The following is a 23,422-nucleotide window of genomic DNA, read 5'->3' as shown; positions in this document are numbered from 1 at the left end:
TAATGATACTTGATTCAAAATGTTTAAATAATGAAATAACATCTGTTAACAAGATGTGTTTGTGAAACACTATGTCCACCCATAGAATTGACCTTTGACCTTGAAGGATGACCTTGACCTTTCACCACTAAAAATGTGCAGCTATATGAGATACACATGCATGCCACATATCAAGTTGCTATCTTCAATATTGCAAAAGTGTATATTAAATGAGCAATTTGACCCATATATTTGACCTTGAAGGATTACCTTGTTGTTGACCTTTCACCACTCAAAATGTGCAGCTCCATGAAATACACATGCATGCCAAATATGAAGTTGCTATCTTCAATATTGCAAAAGTTATGGCAAATGTTAAAGTTTGACACAAACAAACAAAGCAACAAATCCAAAAACAATATGTCCCCCACTATAGTGGTGGGGGACATAAAAAGATATTCAAACAAAAACCTTGATTAATAAGCTGAGCTCTTTTTGACCCATTACATTTTGTTGTTTTACTTCAAAGTAAATGTTTACATAAGATCATTTTGTTCATTATGTCCACCAGGAGGTCTGCCAAATATATCATGTAAATCAGAGACACATACCGGTAGTTGCTGACTCAAAACCATTTGAAGTACTACTGTTGTTGTTGTTGTTGTACATGTGTGTCTACTCACCCAGACATCTGTGCGCTCGTCAATGCTGGCTCCTGGCTCCACACTGAACAGCTCTGGGGGTCTGAACAACATGGAGCAGCGCTCAGCAGCCTCATCCTAGCAACATGTAGAACAGAACACATCCTAGAAACATGTAAAACGGAACACATCCTAGAAACAGGTAAAACGGAACACATCCTAGAAACATGTAGAAAACAACACATCATAGCAACATGTAAAATGGAACACATCCTAGAAACATGTAGAACACAACACATCAAAGCAACATGTAAAACAGAACACATCCTAGAAACATGTAGCGCAGAACACATCCTAGAAACATGTAGCGCAGAACATATCCTAGAAACATGTAGAACACAACACATCATAGCAACATGTAAAACAGAACACATCCTAGAAACATGTAGCGCAGAACTCATTCTAGAAACATGTAGAACACAACACATCATAGCAACATGTACAACCAACACATCATTACAAAATGTACAACGGAAGATATCTTAGCAACATATCCTTTTTTCAAACTCAGCTGATATACACTTAAAACAAATTATCTAAGTAAGTTTCATGATGATATGGCTGAAAATTTGACATCTAGAGAGTTCACAAGCATTCACATCTAGAGAGTTCACAAGCATTCACATCTAGAGAGTTCACAAGCATTCACATCTAGAGAGTTCACAAGCATTCACATCTAGAAAGTTCACAAGCATTCACATCTAGAGAGTTCACAAGCATTCACATCTAGAGAGTTCACAAGCATTCACATCTAGGGAGTTCACAAGTATTCACAAAAGTCATATAATGAAAACTGCCACACTATTTGGTGGCCATACTGTGTATGGCTCTGAAACATGTTTGAATAATATTGGGAATTGATGTACTGAGCATGTACTGAGCAAGTTTTATTAAGATTGGACTTAATTTGCTACCTCTAGTGTTCACAATGTTTTACTATAGACATAATATACAAAAAACTGCCCGTCCCCTATTGCCCATTTTTTTTATCAGACTGAACAGAAACAATGTTTATTATTACAAAAAATGTTATAAAAACATATCATGAAGATTTAGTACACAATACAACTTCCAGATTGCTTACAAAAGATAACATTTAGATCAATAAATGAGAGTGTTGACAAGATTCATGATGATGCATGGCACACACTGCCCAACAGAGGACAAACAATAATCTGCATGTTGTGCTAGAGTGAGCTTAAAGAGGCATTTAAAAAAAATTTGATTAAAATAATTTTTGCAAAGTCAATACACCCAAAGTCGTTAACCACTATAAAATAAACACAACAATGAGACAACACTCTATGTAGTGCAAACAGTAAGGCTCCATTGAGTCCAGACATGAGACTTACCTGCAGGGGCTGAGCCTCTGAGCCTGTGGTCACCTGCAGCCTGGCAGGGCTAGACTAACCTGCAGGGCCTCAGCCTCTGAGCCTGTGGTCACCTGCAGCCTGGCAGGGCTAGACTAACCTGCAGGACCTGAGCCTCTGAGCCTGTGGTCACCTGCAGCCTGACAGGGCTAGACTGACCTGCAGGGCCTGAGCCACTGAGCATGTGGTCACCTGCAGCCTGGCAGGGCTAGACTGACCTGCAGGGCCTGAGCCACTGAGCCTGTGGTCACCTGCAGCCTGGCAGGGCTAGACTAACCTGCAGGGCCTGAGCCACTGAGCGTGTGGTCACCTGCAGCCTGGCAGGGCTAGACTAACCTGCAGGGCCTGAGCCACTGAGCCTGTGGTCACCTGCACCCTGGCAGGGCTAGACTAACCTGCAGGGCCTGAGCCACTGAGCCTGTGGTCACCTGCAGCGTGGCAGGGCTAGACTAACCTGCAGGACCTGAGCCTCTGAGCCTGTGGTCACCTGCAGCCTGGAAGGGCTAGACTAACCTGCAGGACCTGAGCCTCTGAGCCTGTGGTCACCTGCAGCCTGGCAGGGCTAGACTAACCTGCAGGGCCTGAGCCTCTGAGCGTGTGGTCACCTGCAGCCTGGCAGGGCTAGACTAACCTGCAGGACCTGAGCCTCTGAGCCTGTGGTCACCTGCAGCCTGGCAGGGCTAGACTAACCTGCAGGGCCTCAGCCTCTGAGCCTGTGGTCACCTGCAGCGTGGCAGGGCTAGACTAACCTGCAGGACCTGAGCCTCTGAGCCTGTGGTCACCTGCAGCCTGGAAGGGCTAGACTAACCTGCAGGACCTGAGCCTCTGAGCCTGTGGTCACCTGCAGCCTGGCAGGGCTAGACTAACCTGCAGGGCCTGAGCCTCTGAGCGTGTGGTCACCTGCAGCCTGGCAGGGCTAGACTAACCTGCAGGACCTGAGCCTCTGAGCCTGTGGTCACCTGCAGCCTGGCAGGGCTAGACTGACCTGCAGGGTCTGAGCCTTTGTTCACCTGCAGCCTGGCAGGGCTAGACTGACCTGCATGGCCTGAGCCTCTGAGCATGTGGTCACCTGCAGCCTATCAGGGCTAGACTAACCTGCAGAACCTGAGCCTTTGAGCCTGTGGTCACCTGCAGCCTGGCAGGGCTAGACTTACCTGCAGGGCCTGAGCCTCTGAGCCTGTGGTCACCTGCAGCCTGGCAGGGCTAGACTGACCTGCAGGGTCTGAGCCTTTGTTCACCTGCAGCCTGGCAGGGCTAGACTGACCTGCATGGCCTGAGCCTCTGAGCATGTGGTCACCTGCAGCCTATCAGGGCTAGACTAACCTGCAGGGTCTGAGCCTTTGAGCCTGTGGTCACCTGCAGCCTGGCAGGGCTAGACTTACCTGCAAGGCCTGAGCCTCTGAGCGTGTGGTCACCTGCAGCCTGGCAGGGCTAGACTGACCTGCAGGGTCTGAGCCTTTGTTCACCTGCAGCCTGGCAGGGCTAGACTGACCTGCAGGGCCTCAGCCTCTGGTCACCTGCAGCCTGGCAGGGCTAGACTGACCTGCAGGGTCTGAGCCTTTGAGCCTGTGTTCACCTGCAGCCTGGCAGGGCTAGACTTACCTGCAGGGCCTGAGCCTCTGAGCGTGTGGTCACCTGCAGCCTGGCAGGGCTGGCCGAGCCCAGGTCCATCAGAATAGCCTCCCCTGCATCATCCATCATCACATTGCCTGGCTTGATATCCCTGCAAGGTGTGTTTTTTTTGTTCAAATGTTGTGCGGTAGCAGGACTCATTCCCAATGGAAAAAAGTATACATGTATATAAATCCCAAATGGGACCTTTCCCAATTGAAAGTTTTCCAAAAATATGTCTTGAATAAATCTCTACATGTCAATTATCTCCAAATCCATTTCTATATGTTGAACCTTAGAAAATATAATATTACAATAACATTTATTATAATTTTTGAAGTATTTGTAAGCATAAAACCAACAATATTAATTTCACAATTTGAGTAAAAAAGACGCGATATTTCCCAATACAAAGGGACCTGGCCCTTTTCCCAAAATGTTGAAAAAACACTGCTACATGTATACACTAGATCTCACAATGCCTGGCTTGATATTCCTACATGTATACACTAGATCTCACATTGTCTGACTTGATATCTCTACATGTATACACTATATCTCACATTGCCTGGCTTGATATCTCTACATGTATACACTAGATCTCACATTGTCTGACTTGATATGCCTTCATGTATTCACTGGATCTCACATTGCCTGACTTGATATTCCTACATGCATACACTAGATCCCACATTGCCTGTCTATATATTCCTACATGCATACCCTAGATCTCACATTGCCTGACTTGATATCTCTACATGTATACACTAGATCTTACATTGTCTGACTTCATATCTCTACGTGTATACACTAGATCTCACATTGCCTGACTTGATATCTCTACATGTATACACTGGATCTCTCATTGCCTGTCTAGATATCACTACACGTATACACTAGATCTTACATTGCCTGACTTGATATCCCTACATGTATACACTGGATCTCTCATTGCCTGTCTAGATATCCCTACATGTATACACTATATCTCACATTGACTGGCTTGATATCTCTACATGTATACACTAGATCTCACATTGCCTGACTTGATATCTCTACATGTATACACTAGATCTCACATTGCCTGACTTGATATCTCTACATGTATACACTATATCACACATTGCCTGGCTTGATATCACTACATATATACACTAGATCACTCATTGCCTGTCTAGATATCCCTTCATGTATACAGAGGATCTCACATTGCCTGGCTTGATATTTCTACATGTATACACTTGATCTCACATTGCCTGACTTGATATCTCTACATGTATACATTAGATCTCACATTGCCTGACATGATATCTCTACATGTATACACTATATCACACATTGCCTGGCTTGATATCACTACATATATACACTAGATCACTCATTGCCTGTCTAGATATCCCTACATGTATACAGAGGATCTCACATTGCCTGGCTTGATATCTCTACATGTATACACTTGATCTAACATTGCCTGGCTTGATATCCCTACATGTATACACTATACCTCACATTGCCTGTCTAGATATCCCTACATGTATACACTTTATCTCACAGTGCCTGTCTAGATATCCCTTCATGTTTACACAAGATCTCACATGGTCTTGCTTGATATTCCTACATTTATACACTAGATCTCTCATTGCCAATCTAGATATTCCTACATGTATGCAGTAGGGGTCCGTCTTATCAAAGATCGTATGAAAATGTTAACTTACGATTGAATTTTGTTAGTTTAAATATAAGTGGTTATGATCTGTATGTTTCAAATATAATGTATATTTGACAGCTGCTTTGGAAATGAATGGAAATGTTTAACAAAAGTAATTATAAAAGTGACGGTTACATATTTATGACGCTTCGAAAATTGCATCGTAAGGTAAGAATGTCGTACGATGTTTGATAAGACGGGCCCTAGATCTCAAGTTGCATGGCTTGATATCCCTACATGCATACACTATATCTCACATTGCCTGGCTTGATATCCCTACATGTATACACTATATCTCACATTGCTCGGCTTGATATCCCTACATGTATACACTAGATCTCACATTGTCTGACTAGAAATCCCTACATGTATACACTAGATCTCACATTGTCTGGCTTGATATCCCTACATGTATACACTATATCTCACATTGCCTGGCTTGATATCTCTACATGTTTACACTATATCTCACAATGCCTGACTTGATATCTCTACATGTATACACTAGATATCACATCGCCTGGATTGATATCTCTACATGTATACACTATATCTCACATCGCCTGGCTTGATATCTCTACATGTATGCACTAGATCTCAAATTGCCTGGCTTGATATCTCTACATGTATACACTAGATCTCACATTGCCTGGCTTGATATCTCTACATGTATACACTTGATCTCACATTGCATGGCATGATATCCCTACATATATACACTATATCTCACATTGCCTGCCTAGATATTCGTACATGTATGCACTAGATCTCACATTGCCTGGCTTGATATCTCAACATGTATACACTAGATCTCACATTGCCTGTCTAGATATTCCTTCATGTATACACTATATCTCACATTGCTTGTCTAGATATCCCTTCATGTATACAACTTGTCTGACTTGATATCTCTTCATGTATACACCATATCTCACATTGCCTAACTTAATATCTCTACATGTATACACTAGATCTCACATTGACTGACTTGATATCCCTTCAAGAATACACTATATCACACATTGTCTGACTTGATATCTGTTTGATATCCCTATTTGTTCACAATTAATCTTTCTTTGAGTGACTTGAAGTCTCAAAAGTTATACAAGTTATCTAACATTGTCTGGCTTGATATCCCATACATGTACAAGTTATCTAACATTGTCTGGCTTGATATCCAATACATGTATACAATGGATCACAGATCGCCTGGCCTGGTAGTGAAGGCACCTTACCTTGTCTGAACACCCCTTACCTGTGGGAGTATGGAGGGTCATGTCTGTGCATGGCTTGGACAGCCTGTAGAACACCTGTGAACACCCTCCAGATATCCCCCTCAGCAAGCCTCTCATTCCTGCGCTTCAAGGCGTCCAATTTCTCCTGTAGTGACCCTCTCTGAAGCAGATGTCATATCATTGATGTCAACATCACTTTAACATATAGACTTAGGCTGTAATATCGTCTTGTGTACATCCATGAAATCATTAACTGTTACTCATCTAAAATGATTACACCCACAGTATATGGTAAAATACACTGTCAGCATGTGAACTGCCTTAACTGGTGACAAACGAGTATTCTAAACAAGATACAATAAGGCATTTCTTTAGTAAATTGTTTGAAATTATCAAAACAAGGAGCAGTTTAACTTCTTTCAGTTAATCTTTAGTTCTTTATTTGGATGCTGTGCAAATGAAACATTTGACTTTTATAGAAGCCCAATCAAAAGTTTCTTATTTCTTCAAATACAAACATTGAAAAGTACTATTAACTTTAAAATACTACATGTATACTGAAACAAGAGCTGTCAGAGGACAGCGCGCTCGACTATTCGAGTGCTTGACAGTATAACATAAGCCATCATGGGGAAATTGTTTATATTCAATAATTTATTGGGGGGGGGGGGGGGGGGGGGGGTAGTACGCAAACTTTATCATAGATTTATCAATAATATGCATATTCTAAGTATAAAAGGGGCAATACTTATGACAAAATGCTTGATAGAGTTGTCTGCTCTTGTTTATAGGTTGGGGTGATGTTGGTAAACAAGTATGCAAAATATGAAAGCAATATATCAAGGTACAATGAAAATAAATGGGTAGTACGAAAACTTTAACATTTGCTGCATATTCTAAGTGGAAAAGGGGCCATAATTATGAAAAAATGCTTGATAGAGTTGTCTGCTCTTGTTTATAGGTTGGGGTCATGTTGGTAAAGTATGCAAAATATGAAAGCAATATGTCAAGGGACAATGAAAATAATTGGGGTAGTACGAAAACTTTAACATTTGCACGCTAACGCAGACACCGGGGTGAGTAGGATAGATCCACTATATATATTTCATATATAATAGTCGAGCTAAAAAATACAAGAGCTCAATGCAAAAATTTATATTTCTTCACATATGTTCAGAAATTTTATTGCAAATGATTTCTATTAAATAATACAAAATGTATTCTTGAATTTACCAATAATTTTTTCACATCATACCCATTCATATTTATGTGCCTAATAATATGGTATTATGCACAATAGGATTGGATTTTAAAGATTGAAACAATAAGTAGAACAAAAGGGAACCGTAACAGTTAGTTTGTTATACTTTTACATATTAACCCATTTATGCTTGGCGTCTAGAAAAAAAGGCCTTGGCAAACAGCGTAGACCCAGATGAGACGCCGCATGATGCGGCGTCTCATCAGGGTCTGCGCTAATTGCTTAAAGGAATTTCTGTCAGAAATATTCTAAATATAGACATAAGTATACTAAACATCCCTAATTTTGGAAATAAATGATGCAATTTAGAAGGATGGGAGAGTCCACTGGGCATAAATGGATTAATTTGAAACCAAAACAAGGGCTGTTTGTAAAACATGCATGCCCCCCATATGGACTGTCAGTTGTAGTGGCAGCCATTGTTTTTTTTCACTGTGACCTTGACCTTTGAACTAGTGACCTGAAAATCAATAGGGGTCATCTGCCAGTCATTATCAATGTACCTATGAAGTTTCATGATCCTAGGCCTAATTATTCTTGAGTTATCATCAGGAAACCATTTTACTGTTTCGAGTCAATGTGACCTTGACCTTTGACCTAGTGACCTGAAAATCGATAGGGGTCATCTGCCAGTAATTACCAATGTACCTATGAAGTTTCATGATCATAAGCGTAAGCATTCTTGAGTTACATTCATCATCTGGAAACCATTTTACTATTTCGAGTCACTGTGACCTTGACCTTTGACCTAGTGACCTGAAAATCAATAGGGGTCATCTGCCAGTCATGATCAATGTACCTATGAAGTTTCATGATCCTAGGTCTAAGCATTCTTGAGTTATCATTCGGAAACCATCTGGTGGACGGACAGACCGACCGACATGTGCAAAACAATATACCCCCTCTTCTTCGAAGGGGGGCATAAATATAAGGGACTAAGTGTGGCCTGTTAGTTGTCCAAACTTGCCGATCCTTATTGTTATCTGCATTACAGCAAGTGTATCAGCATATCAACATTGCTTGTTACACATTTTGATTGGACCCTGGGGTTTGTGACTTAAAATTCCTTATATCAATGTAAGTTTTTTCTATAAACATATACAAATGCAAGTTAGTAATATATAGTGGGGCAAAATATAAACCCAGGAGCAAAATTTGAACAGACTTAGAAGCAGACCACTATGCAATGTTGCACATCAAACATTAAACCCCTGAACGTTGAGGTTAAGGAGAATAAGACTTTTACAGTTATCTACAATATAAGTACAAAAAATCATGTGACCCCTTGGACATGGTTAGTTTTGATCCCAGGGGCACAATATGAACACACTTAGAAGAGGAAAACCATTCACTGTTACAATACACATGTCAAACCCCTGAACCTTGATGTTACAGGGACTTTTTATGTTTACTGATATAACTATGCAATATTTTATTTATCATTTGACTCATGGGGATGGCAAGTTTTGATGCTGCATGCCAAAAAAACAAACCTCTGGGCCTTCAGGTTTCAGGGAGGATTTTTAAAAAGTTTTCAGTATAATAATATCAGAAACAAGAGATGTGTTTGTTAGTAACACAATGCCCCTTTTTGCGCCATATATTTGACCTTTGACCTTGAAGAATGACCTTGACCTTTCACCACTCAAAATGTGCAGGACCATGAGATACACATGCATGCCAAATATCAAGTTGCTATCTTCAATATTGCAAAAGTTATGACCAATGTCAAAGTTTTCGGACAGACAGACAGATGCCATATATTTGACCTTGAAGGATGACCCTGACCTTGCCATTTCAGCACTCAAAATGTGCAGGTCCATGAGATACACATGCATGCCAAATATCAAGTTGCCATCTTCAATATTGCAAAAGTTATGACCAATGTTAAAGTTTTCGGACGGACGGAAGGACTGACTGACAGTTCAAAAACTATATGCCACCCTTTGGAGGCATAAAAAGGACCCCTATGGCAAGAACAATTATAACCATAGAGTTATGATTTGAACACATTTGGTAGTGGACCACCATACCATGTTAAACATCAAATATGAAAACTCTCACCCTAGATTTTCAGAGTGATTTACTATATTAGTAAGCAAACACAGCCATTTATAGAGAACAATTGAAGAAACTTAGTACAGAATCCCTTGATGCATAGTGTAATGGATAAATTATAAATAATTCTTCAATTTTGTTATATTTGATCATAATATGTGACCTTGACCATGCCTGTAGGTTTCTGAGACTCGCATGTGACTCAGCCCCAGATGATCAGAAACATTTGTGGTCAGTTTCATGGCTAAGGCTCACATGTTATTGGAGACACAGCTCAACACAGAAAAATTCCTATGTAAAATGTGTATTTTGATGTAAAATAGAAAATTACTTCGTTATTGACTTATGGTTGCATTGTTACATGGCATGCTTCAACCATGGATACACTCAAACCAAGTTTCAATGAATCTGCCCAAGCAGTTCCAAGATGTGGCTCCAGACAAAAAAGTGTGCTTAAATTCAAGTCAAAAAGGGCCATAACTCTGTTATTTGCAAATGGATTGCAACAGCATTTAATATTTATCATCCTCTTACCCACATTCGCTCATACCAAGTTTCAATGGAATTGGCATATGCAGTTCCTAGATATGGCTGCAGAAAAAGTATTACAAAGGACAGATACAGGCAAAACAAAATAACTCCGCCTATGGTGAAGGGATATCACCCATACAAATTGAGATACAGGGGTGTAATAGAAGAGAAGTCTGAGGAGAAGAAAATTGTGTCAATTGACACAGAGATGTGCATACATGGGTGACCAAAACCTACTAAAACAGACATACAACTAAATATAAATGAATTTTCAAAACATTATTTCTTATAAGCTTGTTCACTTTAAGTACTTTATAGGATGCAAATTATACAGTATTCATTAGGACGACTTCCTTTAAGTCGGTCACTTTGTTTCTCAATCCTGTGAATGATGCTGGCAGTCGTACACTTAAGCAAAAGGTCAGCACTTTTACAGTGCTTATTAAACAACTCTTAACCACATGATCCGTTGTCTACACTTGACTCCCACCTTATAGTAAGGCATGATCAGCAGGACCTCTGAGATGGTGTCCTGTGACTGGTCATGCCTGCCGATGGTGATCTGGCAGTACTCCTCCAGGGGGACGATGTGCCGGTGCCTAAGGGCCCTCATCACCTCCACCTCCCGAAGAGCCAGGCGCTCATCAGCAGGCCCGTGACACGTGATTCTCTTCATGGCAAACAAGGCATGAGTCCTCGCCTCCTCTAACAGGTCTACAACACTGAATCCACTGAAATATAACAGGTCTACAACACTGAATCCACTGAAACATAACAGGTCTACAACACTGAATCCACTGAAACATAACAGGTCTACAACACTGAATCCACTGAAACATAACAGGTCTACAACACTGAATCCACTGAAACATAACAGGTCTACAACACTGAATCCACTGAAACAAAACAGGTCTACAACACTGAATCCACTGAAACATAACAGGTCTACAACACTGAATCCACTGAAACATAACAGGTCTACAACACTGAATCCACTGAAACATAACAGGTCTACAACACTGAATCCACTGAAACATAACAGGTCTACAGCACTGAATCCACTGAAACATAACAGGTCTACAACACTGAATCCACTGAAACATAACAGGTCTACAGCACTGAATCCACTGAAACATAACAGGTCTACAGCACTGAATCCACTGAAACATAACAGGTCTACAGCACTGAATCCACTGAAACATAACAGGTCTAAAACACTGAATCCACTGAAACATAACAGGTCTACAGCACTGAATCCACTGAAACATAACAGGTCTGCAACACTGAATCCACTGAAACATAACAGGTCTACAGCACTGAATCCACTGAAACATAACAGGTCTACAGCACTGAATCCACTGAAACATAACAGGTCTACAACACTGAATCCACTGAAACATAACAGGTCTACAATACTGAACCCACTGAAACATAATAGGTCTACAACACTGAATCCACTGAAACATAACAGGTCTACAACACTGAATCCACTGAAACATAACAGGTCTACAACACTGAATCCACTGAAACATAACAGGTCTACAACACTGAATCCACTGAAACATAAAAGGTCTACAACACTGAATCCACTGAAACATAACAGGTCTACAACACTGAATCCACTGAAACATAACAGGTCTTCAACACTGAATCCACTGAAACATAAAAGGTCTACAACACTGAATCCACTGAAACATAACAGATCTACAACACTGAATCCACTGAAACATAACAGGTCTACAACACTGAATCCACTGAAACATAACAGGTCTACAACACCGAATCCACTGAAACATAACAGGTCTACAACACCGAACCCACTGAAACATAACAGGTCTACAACACTGAATCCACTGAAACATAACAGGTCTACAACACTGAATCCACTGAAACATAACAGGTCTACAACACTGAACCCACTGAAACATAACAGGTCTACAACACTGAATCCACTGAAACATAACAGGTCTACAACACTGAACCCACTGAAACATAACAGGTCTACAACACTGAACCCACTGAAACATAACAGGTCTACAACACTGAATCCACTGAAACATAACAGGTCTACAACACTGAATCCACTGAAACATAACAGGTCTACAACACCGAATCCACTGAAACATAACAGGTCTACAACACCGAACCCACTGAAACATAACAGGTCTACAACACTGAATCCACTGAAACATAACAGGTCTACAACACTGAATCCACTGAAACATAACAGGTCTACAACACTGAACCCACTGAAACATAACAGGTCTACAACACTGAATCCACTGAAACATAACAGGTCTACAACACTGAACCCACTGAAACATAACAGGTCTACAACAGTGAACGCACTGAAACATAACAGGTCTACAACACTGAATCCACTGAAACATAACAGGTCTACAACACTGAATCCACTGAAACATTACAGGTCTACAGCACTGAATCCACTGAAACATAACAGGTCTACAACACTGAATCCACTGAAACATAACAGGTCTACAGCACTGAATCCACTGAAACATAACAGGTCTACAGCACTGAATCCACTGAAACATAACAGGTCTACAACACTGAATCCACTGAAACATAACAGGTCTACAGCACTGAATCCACTGAAACATAACAGGTCTGCAACACTGAATCCACTGAAACATAACAGGTCTACAGCACTGAATCCACTGAAACATAACAGGTCTACAGCACTGAATCCACTGAAACATAACAGGTCTACAACACTGAATCCACTGAAACATAACAGGTCTACAACACTGAATCCACTGAAACATAACAGGTCTACAACAGTTACACTGAATCCACTGAAACATAACAGGTCTACAGCACTGAATCCACTGAAACATAACAGGTCTACAACACCGAATCCACTAAAACATAACAGGTCTACAATACTGAACCCACTGAAACATAACAGGTCTACAACACTGAATCCACTGAAACATAACAGGTCTACAACACTGAATCCACTGAAACATAACAGGTCTACAACACTGAATCCACTGAAACATAACAGATCTACAACACTGAATCCACTGAAACATAACAGGTCTACAACACTGAATCCACTGAAACATAAAAGGTCTACAACACTGAATCCACTGAAACATAACAGGTCTACAACACTGAATCCACTGAAACATAACAGGTCTACAACACTGAATCCACTGAAACATAAAAGGTCTACAACACTGAATCCACTGAAACATAACAGGTCTACAACACTGAATCCACTGAAACATAACAGGTCTACAACACCGAATCCACTGAAACATAACAGGTCTACAACACCGAACCCATTGAAACATAACAGGTCTACAACACAGAATCCACTGAAACATTACAGGTCTACAACACTGAATCCACTGAAACATAACAGGTCTACAACACTGAACCCACTGAAACATAACAGGTCTACAACACTGAATCCACTGAAACATAACAGGTCTACAACACTGAACCCACTGAAACATAACAGGTCTACAACACTGAAACCACTGAAACATAACAGGTCTAAAACACTGAATCCACTGAAACAAAGGAGGATTAACCTATTTAAGCCTAGTGGACTCTCCCATCCTTCTAAATTGGATCAATTTATTTCCAAAATTAGGGATGTCTAGTTTTTTTTTTTAATTTAGAATATTTCATACAGAAATTCCTTTCAGCAAACAGCGCAGACCCTGATGAGACACCGCATCATGCCAAGGCCTTTTTCTAGACGCTAGGCATAAATGGGTAAACAATTAATACACGTCATGTCAAAGGACAACAGCTACTACAGCCATTAACTTGGAATAGAATTATTCATGTGAAATAACCCAGAATTAGGAAGCAGACTTTGTTTTGCTGCAGTAACATAATAACCTATTTGTCATAGACCATGCGCTGCCCCATGACAGTGGACATGACTACTTTTCTGCTAATATACTGATATGCATATTGTCTTTCAGTCTCCTGATATAATGAATCTGAAAAGTTTTGAACCTGAAAATTTTGATAACTACAAGAAATGTGACCGAGCCACAAAACAAGATTGTCATTGTTTTACAAATTATTGATTAAAGTGATTGATATTTTAACTATATTTTTTTTCATTTATAATTGTTATTAATTTGAAAAAGAATGTGTGTGTGTTTTTGTTTTTGTTTTTTTTACCTTGACCATTGAGGTAGGCTCAGAAAACGGGTGTGACACATGACACGTTATCTTATGATGGTTAACATATTTTAAAATCATTAATATAAGAAAAATGTTTGACAGACACAGACATTTTCAAGATGTTTCATGGCTTAATTTGAACTTTGACCTAAAAGTGTGACCCTTTGTATTGAATGTATGGGGATGGGTGTTACATGCAACATGTTGTCTTATGATAGTATACATTTAAACCAAGTTCTTTTATATTCCATCAATATATGGAAAACAACAACAAAACAAAGCAAACAAAAGGGCCAAAATTCCGTCAAAAGTGAATGCAGATAAAATAACTATGGTCTATCTTAAAAATCATGTACACACTGAGGTCATCACCCTTGACAGTTAAAGAAGAAATCCGCAGGCAAACAAAATTGTGTTGTAAACACATAATTTTGTGAAAAATAGTGGCATCCAATTTGTCTCTTTACAAATATCATGAAATTAAGGTATTTCAATAGGCTTGTTGTAAAAATCTTGTCTAACAAGAATAATGCAAGCATTTGTAAGTACCCAAATGTATCCCATAATAATGTATAACTTATTCAGATCGTGTTATATCATAATTGAAATTCTTTGTCATGGATTGTTATAATGGATCATAATAGTACTCAAAGTGACTAGTGTATTTTTTCACCATTTTGGGAATGGGGCCAGGTCCCGTTGGATTGGAAAATATTGCAGCCTTTTGACTGAAATTGGGAAATTAAAGTTGTTGATTTTATGCTTACAAATACTTTAAAATTGATAATAAAAATGATTTCAATATTATATTTTCAAAGGTTCATCTTATAGAGCTTGATTTGGAGATTAATTACCTGTTTAGACTTTATTTGTTTTTGGAAACCTTCAATTGGGAAGTTTAAGGTCCAATTTTGGAAAAATATACACATTTTTCCATTGGGAATAGGTCCCCCTACTGAACCCAAATTTGAGCGAAAAAAACTTCAGTAACTAATGCAATTTCATGTAACAAGCCCCTGTGACCGTAACCTTTGACCTCAAATTGATAGACAATCTTCCTCTCTTCCCAATTTAGCATCATACTAATTAGTATATTTTCTAATCACACTTAAAGGTTATGCATATGGAGATGCTCTTGGGTCCATTAACTAGGTGTCTTGAAGAGATATGCCCAGACTGGGGATCTAACCCTGGACCTCCTTATTGCCAGGCAGAAACCATATATACTCATCAATCACTTCCTGACCAATTTACAAGATAACAGTTTAAAGGGCTGTCAAGACATTGTGCACAAACTAACAAATACAGTCTGCGGAGTATTCTTCTGCATGACACAAAGAATTTTACAGTCTTTTCATAGTGGGACTTACATATTTATATTTAAGATCTAAATGTGGTACAAAATATAGTTTTTACCCATCACTTAAAGGAAGAAATTATACAAAGCAACATGACAAAAGCTTAAAGGCAAGATTTAACTGCTATGTGCCTACTCACCCCTCTCCAAGCCGTGAGCGCACATAGAACCTGCGGCTGTTGATGGTGACTGCCTCCTTGCCACACATGCATCCCATCCTGTAGAGGGACGGCGGAAATAGAGTGTACCTGCAGACCGTCCCGAGTGGTCAGCAATCAAGACACATCCATCCAAACATGGCTGGGAAACAAACACACTAGCTAGTTCTGGAATATCAAAAACACAGAAGTCTGTTAGTTTACCATAGTGCTCAACACAGAAGTCTGTTAGTTTATCATAGTGCTCAACACAGAAGTCTGTTAGTTTACCATAGTGCTCAACACAGAAGTCTGTTAGTTTACCATAGTGCTCAACACAGAAGTCTGTTAGTTTACCATAGTGCTCAACACAGAAGTCTGTTAGTTTACCATAGTGCTCAACACAGAAGTCTGTTAGTTTACCATAGTGCTCAACACAGAAGTCTGTTAGTTTACCATAGTGCTCATAAGTGAAAAGGTTTATTGTAAAATGCATATGACAATTGATTGGATGCTTAATTTCAAAACAAGTAAAGTACATTTTAAAAGATTAACCAAATAAATAAGATTTATGGTTTTATGGACAACATCAATGATTTTGAAACATATTGTGTTACTAACTTGTGAACGCAAATAGAACATGATTAATGGTGAAACTGTATTGAGTGCGGACAAAAGGTGAATGAACCAGTGTTTTTTTCACCATTTTGGGAATAGGTCCAGGTCCCTTTGCATTGGGACATGAATGTTGTTGATTTTTTGCAAACAAGTAATTAAATCTTTTGAATAAAAGTGATTTCAATCAATATTATGTTTAATAAGGTTCAATTCATATAGCTGGACTTGAGATAAATTAAATGTTGACACTTAAAATTTAAAAAATATTTTGTTTGGAAACCTTTAATTGGGAAGGAACCTGATAATTATGGTACAAGTTGACTACAATATGAGTTGAACAAAAACGGGTACAAGCGGACCACGGTTGGATTTGAATTTGGTAATGTAAACCAGGGACCTATACAAACAATATTTGTTTGTAAAGGTCCCGTTTAAACCCATTTTCTTCAATATGTAAAATTGTTCTTTATCATCAGTGACAATAGTTTCGCATGCCATTTTATTATTTTGAAAGTCTTTTCGCAATTTCGTTTTCAAGTATTGCAAAAAAATCAGCAGAATTTGAAGGCAAGGCAATCAAGAAAAGTCGTTTACCGGTATCTTTTATTTTTCAGTATAAATTAGTAACAAAACAAGACATGATATTCATGTTTTATTATGAATATTATTATATTCTTTTATAATCTACAGAAAATGCAAAATGATTTGTTCACATACAATATACATAATTTTTTGCAAACAAGTTTTTTTACAAACATAAAATCAATGATTATTGTAAAATTTTAATAATTGAGTTAGAGGTACTGAAAAATACCAATTAATACATGCATGATATGTAAACTTGGTATTATTTAATTTTAAGTGTATGTGTAACAATAAAATAATGTTACTAGGTGTAATGAGTATTGTTTTTTGTATCAATTAAAGTAAAGAAAATATTTTTAAAAATCCATAGCATGTAAAAAAAAAACATTTTTGAACAAGATTGTGCACAAGTAACTATTTGCAATGTGAAAAAGAACTAAATATTATGAATAACAATTTTCTATTTATTATTACAACAACAAAACACTAAGGTTCCTGCTGGTGATGCAGTAGATAAAAGGTAAAGGTCTTTTTTATTATAGTGTCACCCCTATTGAAAGGGCCAGCCAATTTGGCTTATGAGACACCTTTGCGTGTATACCATGTACCTCCCAACTCCTATCACTATGCCAGGCGCCAGGCGGATAGAAGTCGGTAACCAGTCATGTTTAACGCTCACGGCTCACTAGCCGGCCATATCGGAACAAGTCCCATGACAAACATCCATCCTTCGACAAACATTCCCCATGGGGCTCGAACCTTCGACCTCCCGATCCTGAGGCGGACGCCTTATCAACTAGGCCACGGCGATAGGTTTATTCAAGATTTATTCAAAGCCAACAGCAATACAAACAAGCTAATTAAAATTAATTACCTAATCAACTTTTTTTAAACAAGTTTGGAAACTTTTTATGTATCATAAGTTCTGGGAACAAATTTTTGATGACCAATATCAAAGATCTAAAAGTCACTTTTGAGTTAAGCAGAGATATTCACAGCTGGAATATGTTCATTTGTGAAAAAACGCAACAGTTTTATTGAATGAATTGAATATTTAAACTAATTCAGATTGAATTTTCTTCTGTCTCCAGTCTTCCGCAAGGTATGTGAAGTTTGTTGTCGCCACTGCTATTATCTGGTAGACATGAATTAAGTAACACCATCTTAGTGCTGGTATGGTTAAGGTACGTCTCAGGCAAAGAAAGGAATCAAATTTCCGCGTTGAATCAGTATCAGTATCCTTGGCATAGCTGTGATCTTCCATGTATGTCAGCACTATTTTTTTTTAAGTCCACAATGTTGTGCAAGCATTATCATTATCGTTCTAAATGTGGAAATGACTTGGGTTTGTACACGCTGGCTTCATGACTTTTTTCCATTGAGGGGTCTAACTTTCTGTCTAAAGAGCAAGAGACCCTCTTTTGCTTCTTTTAAGCGCACTGAAACTATAAAACAAGATTTAAAACAGAAGCATGGCAGTATAACTATATTAATTAAGTTAAATGACAGCTCTTGAAACAAAAGATAAATATGCTTATGTATACAAAACTGATAGTGGTTAAAAAATGAACAAAATGACTAAAATTGTATCGCCTTTGAGCTTATACAAAATTAAGCGCTTGTAAAAAGGGCAAATTAGATGTGCACCACACGATGCATTGAAGTGTCACATTTTTTAAAGATACCAACATGATTAACATTGGTAAATTATTGAACGAGCCTTTCGAAAAAAGACAAAACTGATAGTGGTTAACAAATAAAAATATGACTAAAATTGTATCATCTTTGAGCTATTACAAAATAATGCCTATGCAATTCATGCAAATTAAATGTGCACCACACAATTGCAAAAATACCAACATGATTAAAATAGCTCTTAATAGTTTTGACTGTCGAGCCTTTCTAAAAAAGCTGCAACATGTGTTGATCAAATTGATAGTGAATACAAAACAAACAAAGTCTAAAATTGTATTGTCTTTGAGCTCATACAAAATTATAAATTTGCAAATATTGTGAATATTATTTTCACCACACATGGAAATGTAACGTTTGTAAGAATACCAACATGAATAGTATAGAGATTGATTTAACAGAGCCTTTTGAAAAAAGCCATGACATATGTTAATTGGATTATCGAAGTGTAAACAATGGTATTGAAATTTAATCATATCTGATATATCAAACCAGGGCTGTTTGTAAAAATGCATGCCCCCCATATGGGCTGTCAGTTGTAGTGGCAGCCATTGTGTGAATACGTTTTTTGTCACTGTGACCATGACCTTTGACCTAGTGACCTGAAAATCAATAGGGGTCATCTGCCAGTCATGATCAATGTACCTATGAAATTTCATGATCCTAGGTGTAAGCTTTCTTGAGTTATCATCCGGAAACCATTTGACTGTGTCGAGTCACCGTGACCTTGACCTTTGACCTAGTGACCTGAAAATCAATAGGGGTCATCTGCGCGTCATGATCAATGTACCTATGAAGTTTCATGATCCTAGGCGTAAGCTTTCTTGAGTTATCATTTGGAAACCATTTTACTGTGTCAAGTCACCGTGACCTTTGACCTAGTGACCTGAAAATCAATAGGGGTCATCTGCGAGTCATGATCAATGTACCTATGAAGTTTCATGATCCTAGGCGTAAGCCTTCTTGAGTTATCATCCAGAAACCATTTTACTGGTTCGTGTCACTGTGACCTTGACCTTTGACCTAGTGACCTGAAAATCAATAGGGGTCATCTGCGAGTCATGATCAATGTACCTATGAAGTTTCATGATCCTAGGCGTAAGCGTTCTTGAGTTATCATCCGGAACCCATTTTTCTGTGTCGAGTCACCGTGACCTTGACCTTTTACCTAGTGACCTGAAAATCAATAGGGGTCATCTGCCAGTCATGATCAATGTACCTATGAAATTTCATGATCCTAGGTGTAAGCTTTCTTGAGTTATCATCCGGAAACCATTTGACTGTGTCGAGTCACCGTGACCTTGACCTTTGACCTAGTGACCTGAAAATCAATAGGGGTCATCTGCGCGTCATGATCAATGTACCTATGAAGTTTCATGATCCTAGGCGTAAGCTTTCTTGAGTTATCATTTGGAAACCATTTTACTGTGTCAAGTCACCGTGACCTTTGACCTAGTGACCTGAAAATCAATAGGGGTCATCTGCGAGTCATGATCAATGTACCTATGAAGTTTCATGATCCTAGGCGTAAGCCTTCTTGAGTTATCATCCAGAAACCATTTTACTGGTTCGTGTCACTGTGACCTTGACCTTTGACCTAGTGACCTGAAAATCAATAGGGGTCATCTGCGAGTCATGATCAATGTACCTATGAAGTTTCATGATCCTAGGCGTAAGCGTTCTTGAGTTATCATCCGGAACCCATTTTTCTGTGTCGAGTCACCGTGACCTTGACCTTTTACCTAGTGACCTGAAAATCAATAGGGGTCATCTGCAAGTCATGATCAATGTACCTATGAAGTTTCATGATCCTAGGCGTAAGCGTTCTTGAGTTATCATCCGGAACCCATTTTTCTGTGTCGAGTCACCGTGACCTTGACCTTTTACCTAGTGACCTGAAAATCAATAGGGGTCATCTGCCAGTCATGATCAATGTACCTATGAAATTTCATGATCCTAGGTGTAAGCTTTCTTGAGTTATCATCCGGAAACCATTTGACTGTGTCGAGTCACCGTGACCTTGACCTTTGACCTAGTGACCTGAAAATCAATAGGGGTCATCTGCGCGTCATGATCAATGTACCTATGAAGTTTCATGATCCTAGGCGTAAGCTTTCTTGAGTTATCATTTGGAAACCATTTTACTGTGTCAAGTCACCGTGACCTTTGACCTAGTGACCTGAAAATCAATAGGGGTCATCTGCGAGTCATGATCAATGTACCTATGAAGTTTCATGATCCTAGGCGTAAGCCTTCTTGAGTTATCATCCAGAAACCATTTGACTGTGTCGAGTCACCGTGACCTTGACCTTTGACCTAGTGACCTGAAAATCAATAGGGGTCATCTGCGCGTCATGATCAATGTACCTATGAAGTTTCATGATCCTAGGCGTAAGCTTTCTTGAGTTATCATTTGGAAACCATTTTACTGTGTCAAGTCACCGTGACCTTTGACCTAGTGACCTGAAAATCAATAGGGGTCATCTGCGAGTCATGATCAATGTACCTATGAAGTTTCATGATCCTAGGCGTAAGCCTTCTTGAGTTATCATCCAGAAACCATTTTACTGGTTCGTGTCACTGTGACCTTGACCTTTGACCTAGTGACCTGAAAATCAATAGGGGTCATCTGCAAGTCATGATCAATGTACCTATGAAGTTTCATGATCCTAGGCGTAAGCGTTCTTGAGTTATCATCCGGAACCCATTTTTCTGTGTCGAGTCACCGTGACCTTGACCTTTTACCTAGTGACCTGAAAATCAATAGGGGTCATCTGCAAGTCATGATCAATGTACCTATGAAGTTTCATGATCCTAGGCGTAAGCATTCTTGAGTTATCATCCGTAAACCATTTTACTGGTTCTAGTCACCGTGACCTTGACCTTTGCCCTAGTGACCTGAAAATCAATAGGGTCATCTGCGAGTCATAATCAATGTACCTATGAAGTTTCATGATCCTAGGCTTAAGCTTACTTGAGTTATCATCCGGAAACCATTCGGTGGACGGACCAACAGACGGACCAACCGACATGTGCAAAACAATATACCCCCTCTTCTTCGAAGGGGGGCATAATAAGCAATTTTTCAAAAATAAAACATATAAAAGTAAATAAAACACATAGACGGTAAGTGTAAAAAAGTACAAATGCCAAGATTATAAAGGTGGAGCTTGTTTTGACAAGTTTATTAAAACACTCCATTCATAATTAAGAAATAATGACTGGAGCAAGCAGATGTCTTAGTTGTGGTCAAAATGTAAATCACAGTTTGTCTTACATGTAGAATGTTTATATTAAGCTTTTGTAACTAAACAGATTTTTCATAAAGATAAAATCAGAATAACGCAATCTTGTGTCAATAGTAAATACAAATGTAATACATGTCACACAGAACAGTTTACTCTTCATGTTTCATTGCAAGCTTTTATTAGTAAATACAAAGCATTGTCTATAACAAATAAAACAATAAGATGTCTCAAATTCAACAAACCTTTGCAATGAATGCTTCTTTGATGGCAACACTTGGTTAATTGGCAATCGTAATCTGACTTAATCTCTTTGGCACGGACTGGGTCTGTCAAAATGGCGGCTGTGAAATGTTGCCTCCTCGCGTGAAGTCTTGTTGGGTCGCCAGTCTCATCCTGTTTTGCACAACAGCGCATAAGCTTGTTATTTGGATCATTGAAGTTGCACATCACTTTGTTGCACATCCCTGACTTGAACTGTTCACATTATTATTACACGTCCATGAGAAACGCTTGAAATATCTTTTGATAAGACATTTGATCATAATAAAACAGAAAAAATACAGGCACACACGATCAAATTGGATTTGTATATGTTGTGTTCAACAGCCCTTCTGAATGTTGTGCATACTGCAGCACGGTTGACTCGGGGTACTTCAGGAATATTCACTTGCGTCTTGAAACCATTCTCATATATCAGATAAACGATTAAAAGGACAATTATATTTAACTTAACTTTATTGGACGATTGCCTTTTTATGACGAAAATCCTCCAAAATCAACTGCCGTAGACACAAATCCAAAACCACTGTCTGCCATTGTTGTTTATTTTTTTGCTGAATAGATTCGCAGTAAATAGGTTAAACAGCACCAATATTAAATTTAACACGAATAATCAAAGATCTGACACATCATTTGAAATAACAATCAATTACGTATAAAACAATTTAAATATATGAAATTTAAGACATCAAATAAAATAAATAGCACAGTTAGTTTCAAGCACTGTAGTATTACTTTGTTACAACAATTAACTGAACTATAAAAATTCAAATATTGTCAGACTTTTACGACATTTAATTACTAAAAATTCATTCCAACCTGTAGCGAGAGATATTTTCTGTCAAATTGTACAAGTAGGTTACACAGGTTTGTTTATAA

General features: G+C 38.8%; 2 protein-coding genes across 12 annotated transcripts in view; one reads left to right on the top strand and one right to left on the bottom strand.

Moving 5' to 3' along the window:
• Positions 1-23,422, top strand: part of LOC127839428 (F-box/LRR-repeat protein 4-like) — a 223,192-nt gene that overhangs the window by 67,387 nt on the left and 132,383 nt on the right. The gene's annotated exons all lie outside the window — the stretch shown is intronic.
• Positions 1-23,422, bottom strand: part of LOC127839429 (serine/threonine-protein kinase 16-like) — a 29,979-nt gene that overhangs the window by 4,340 nt on the left and 2,217 nt on the right. Inside the window, exons 1-6 of one of the 2 annotated variants that reach the window (XM_052367797.1) lie at positions 23,014-23,109; positions 16,125-16,310; positions 10,945-11,185; positions 6,625-6,764; positions 3,653-3,773; positions 663-758 (exon numbers count right to left, since the gene is read on the bottom strand). In XM_052367797.1, coding sequence (XP_052223757.1) covers positions 663-758; positions 3,653-3,773; positions 6,625-6,764; positions 10,945-11,185; positions 16,125-16,201 — 675 coding nt within the window. In that variant the 5' untranslated portion in view covers positions 16,202-16,310; positions 23,014-23,109. Of the gene's footprint in view, positions 1-662; positions 759-3,652; positions 3,774-6,624; positions 6,765-10,944; positions 11,186-16,124; positions 16,311-23,013; positions 23,110-23,422 lie in introns of those variants that run through there. The other variant, XM_052367796.1, reaches the window with a different exon arrangement.

Source organism: Dreissena polymorpha, chromosome 7, assembly GCF_020536995.1.
Source record: "Dreissena polymorpha isolate Duluth1 chromosome 7, UMN_Dpol_1.0, whole genome shotgun sequence".
Lineage (NCBI taxonomy): Eukaryota > Metazoa > Mollusca > Bivalvia > Myida > Dreissenidae > Dreissena > Dreissena polymorpha.
The sequence above is the reverse complement of the archived record's forward strand: the minus strand, read 5'-3'. Positions and strand labels throughout refer to the sequence as shown.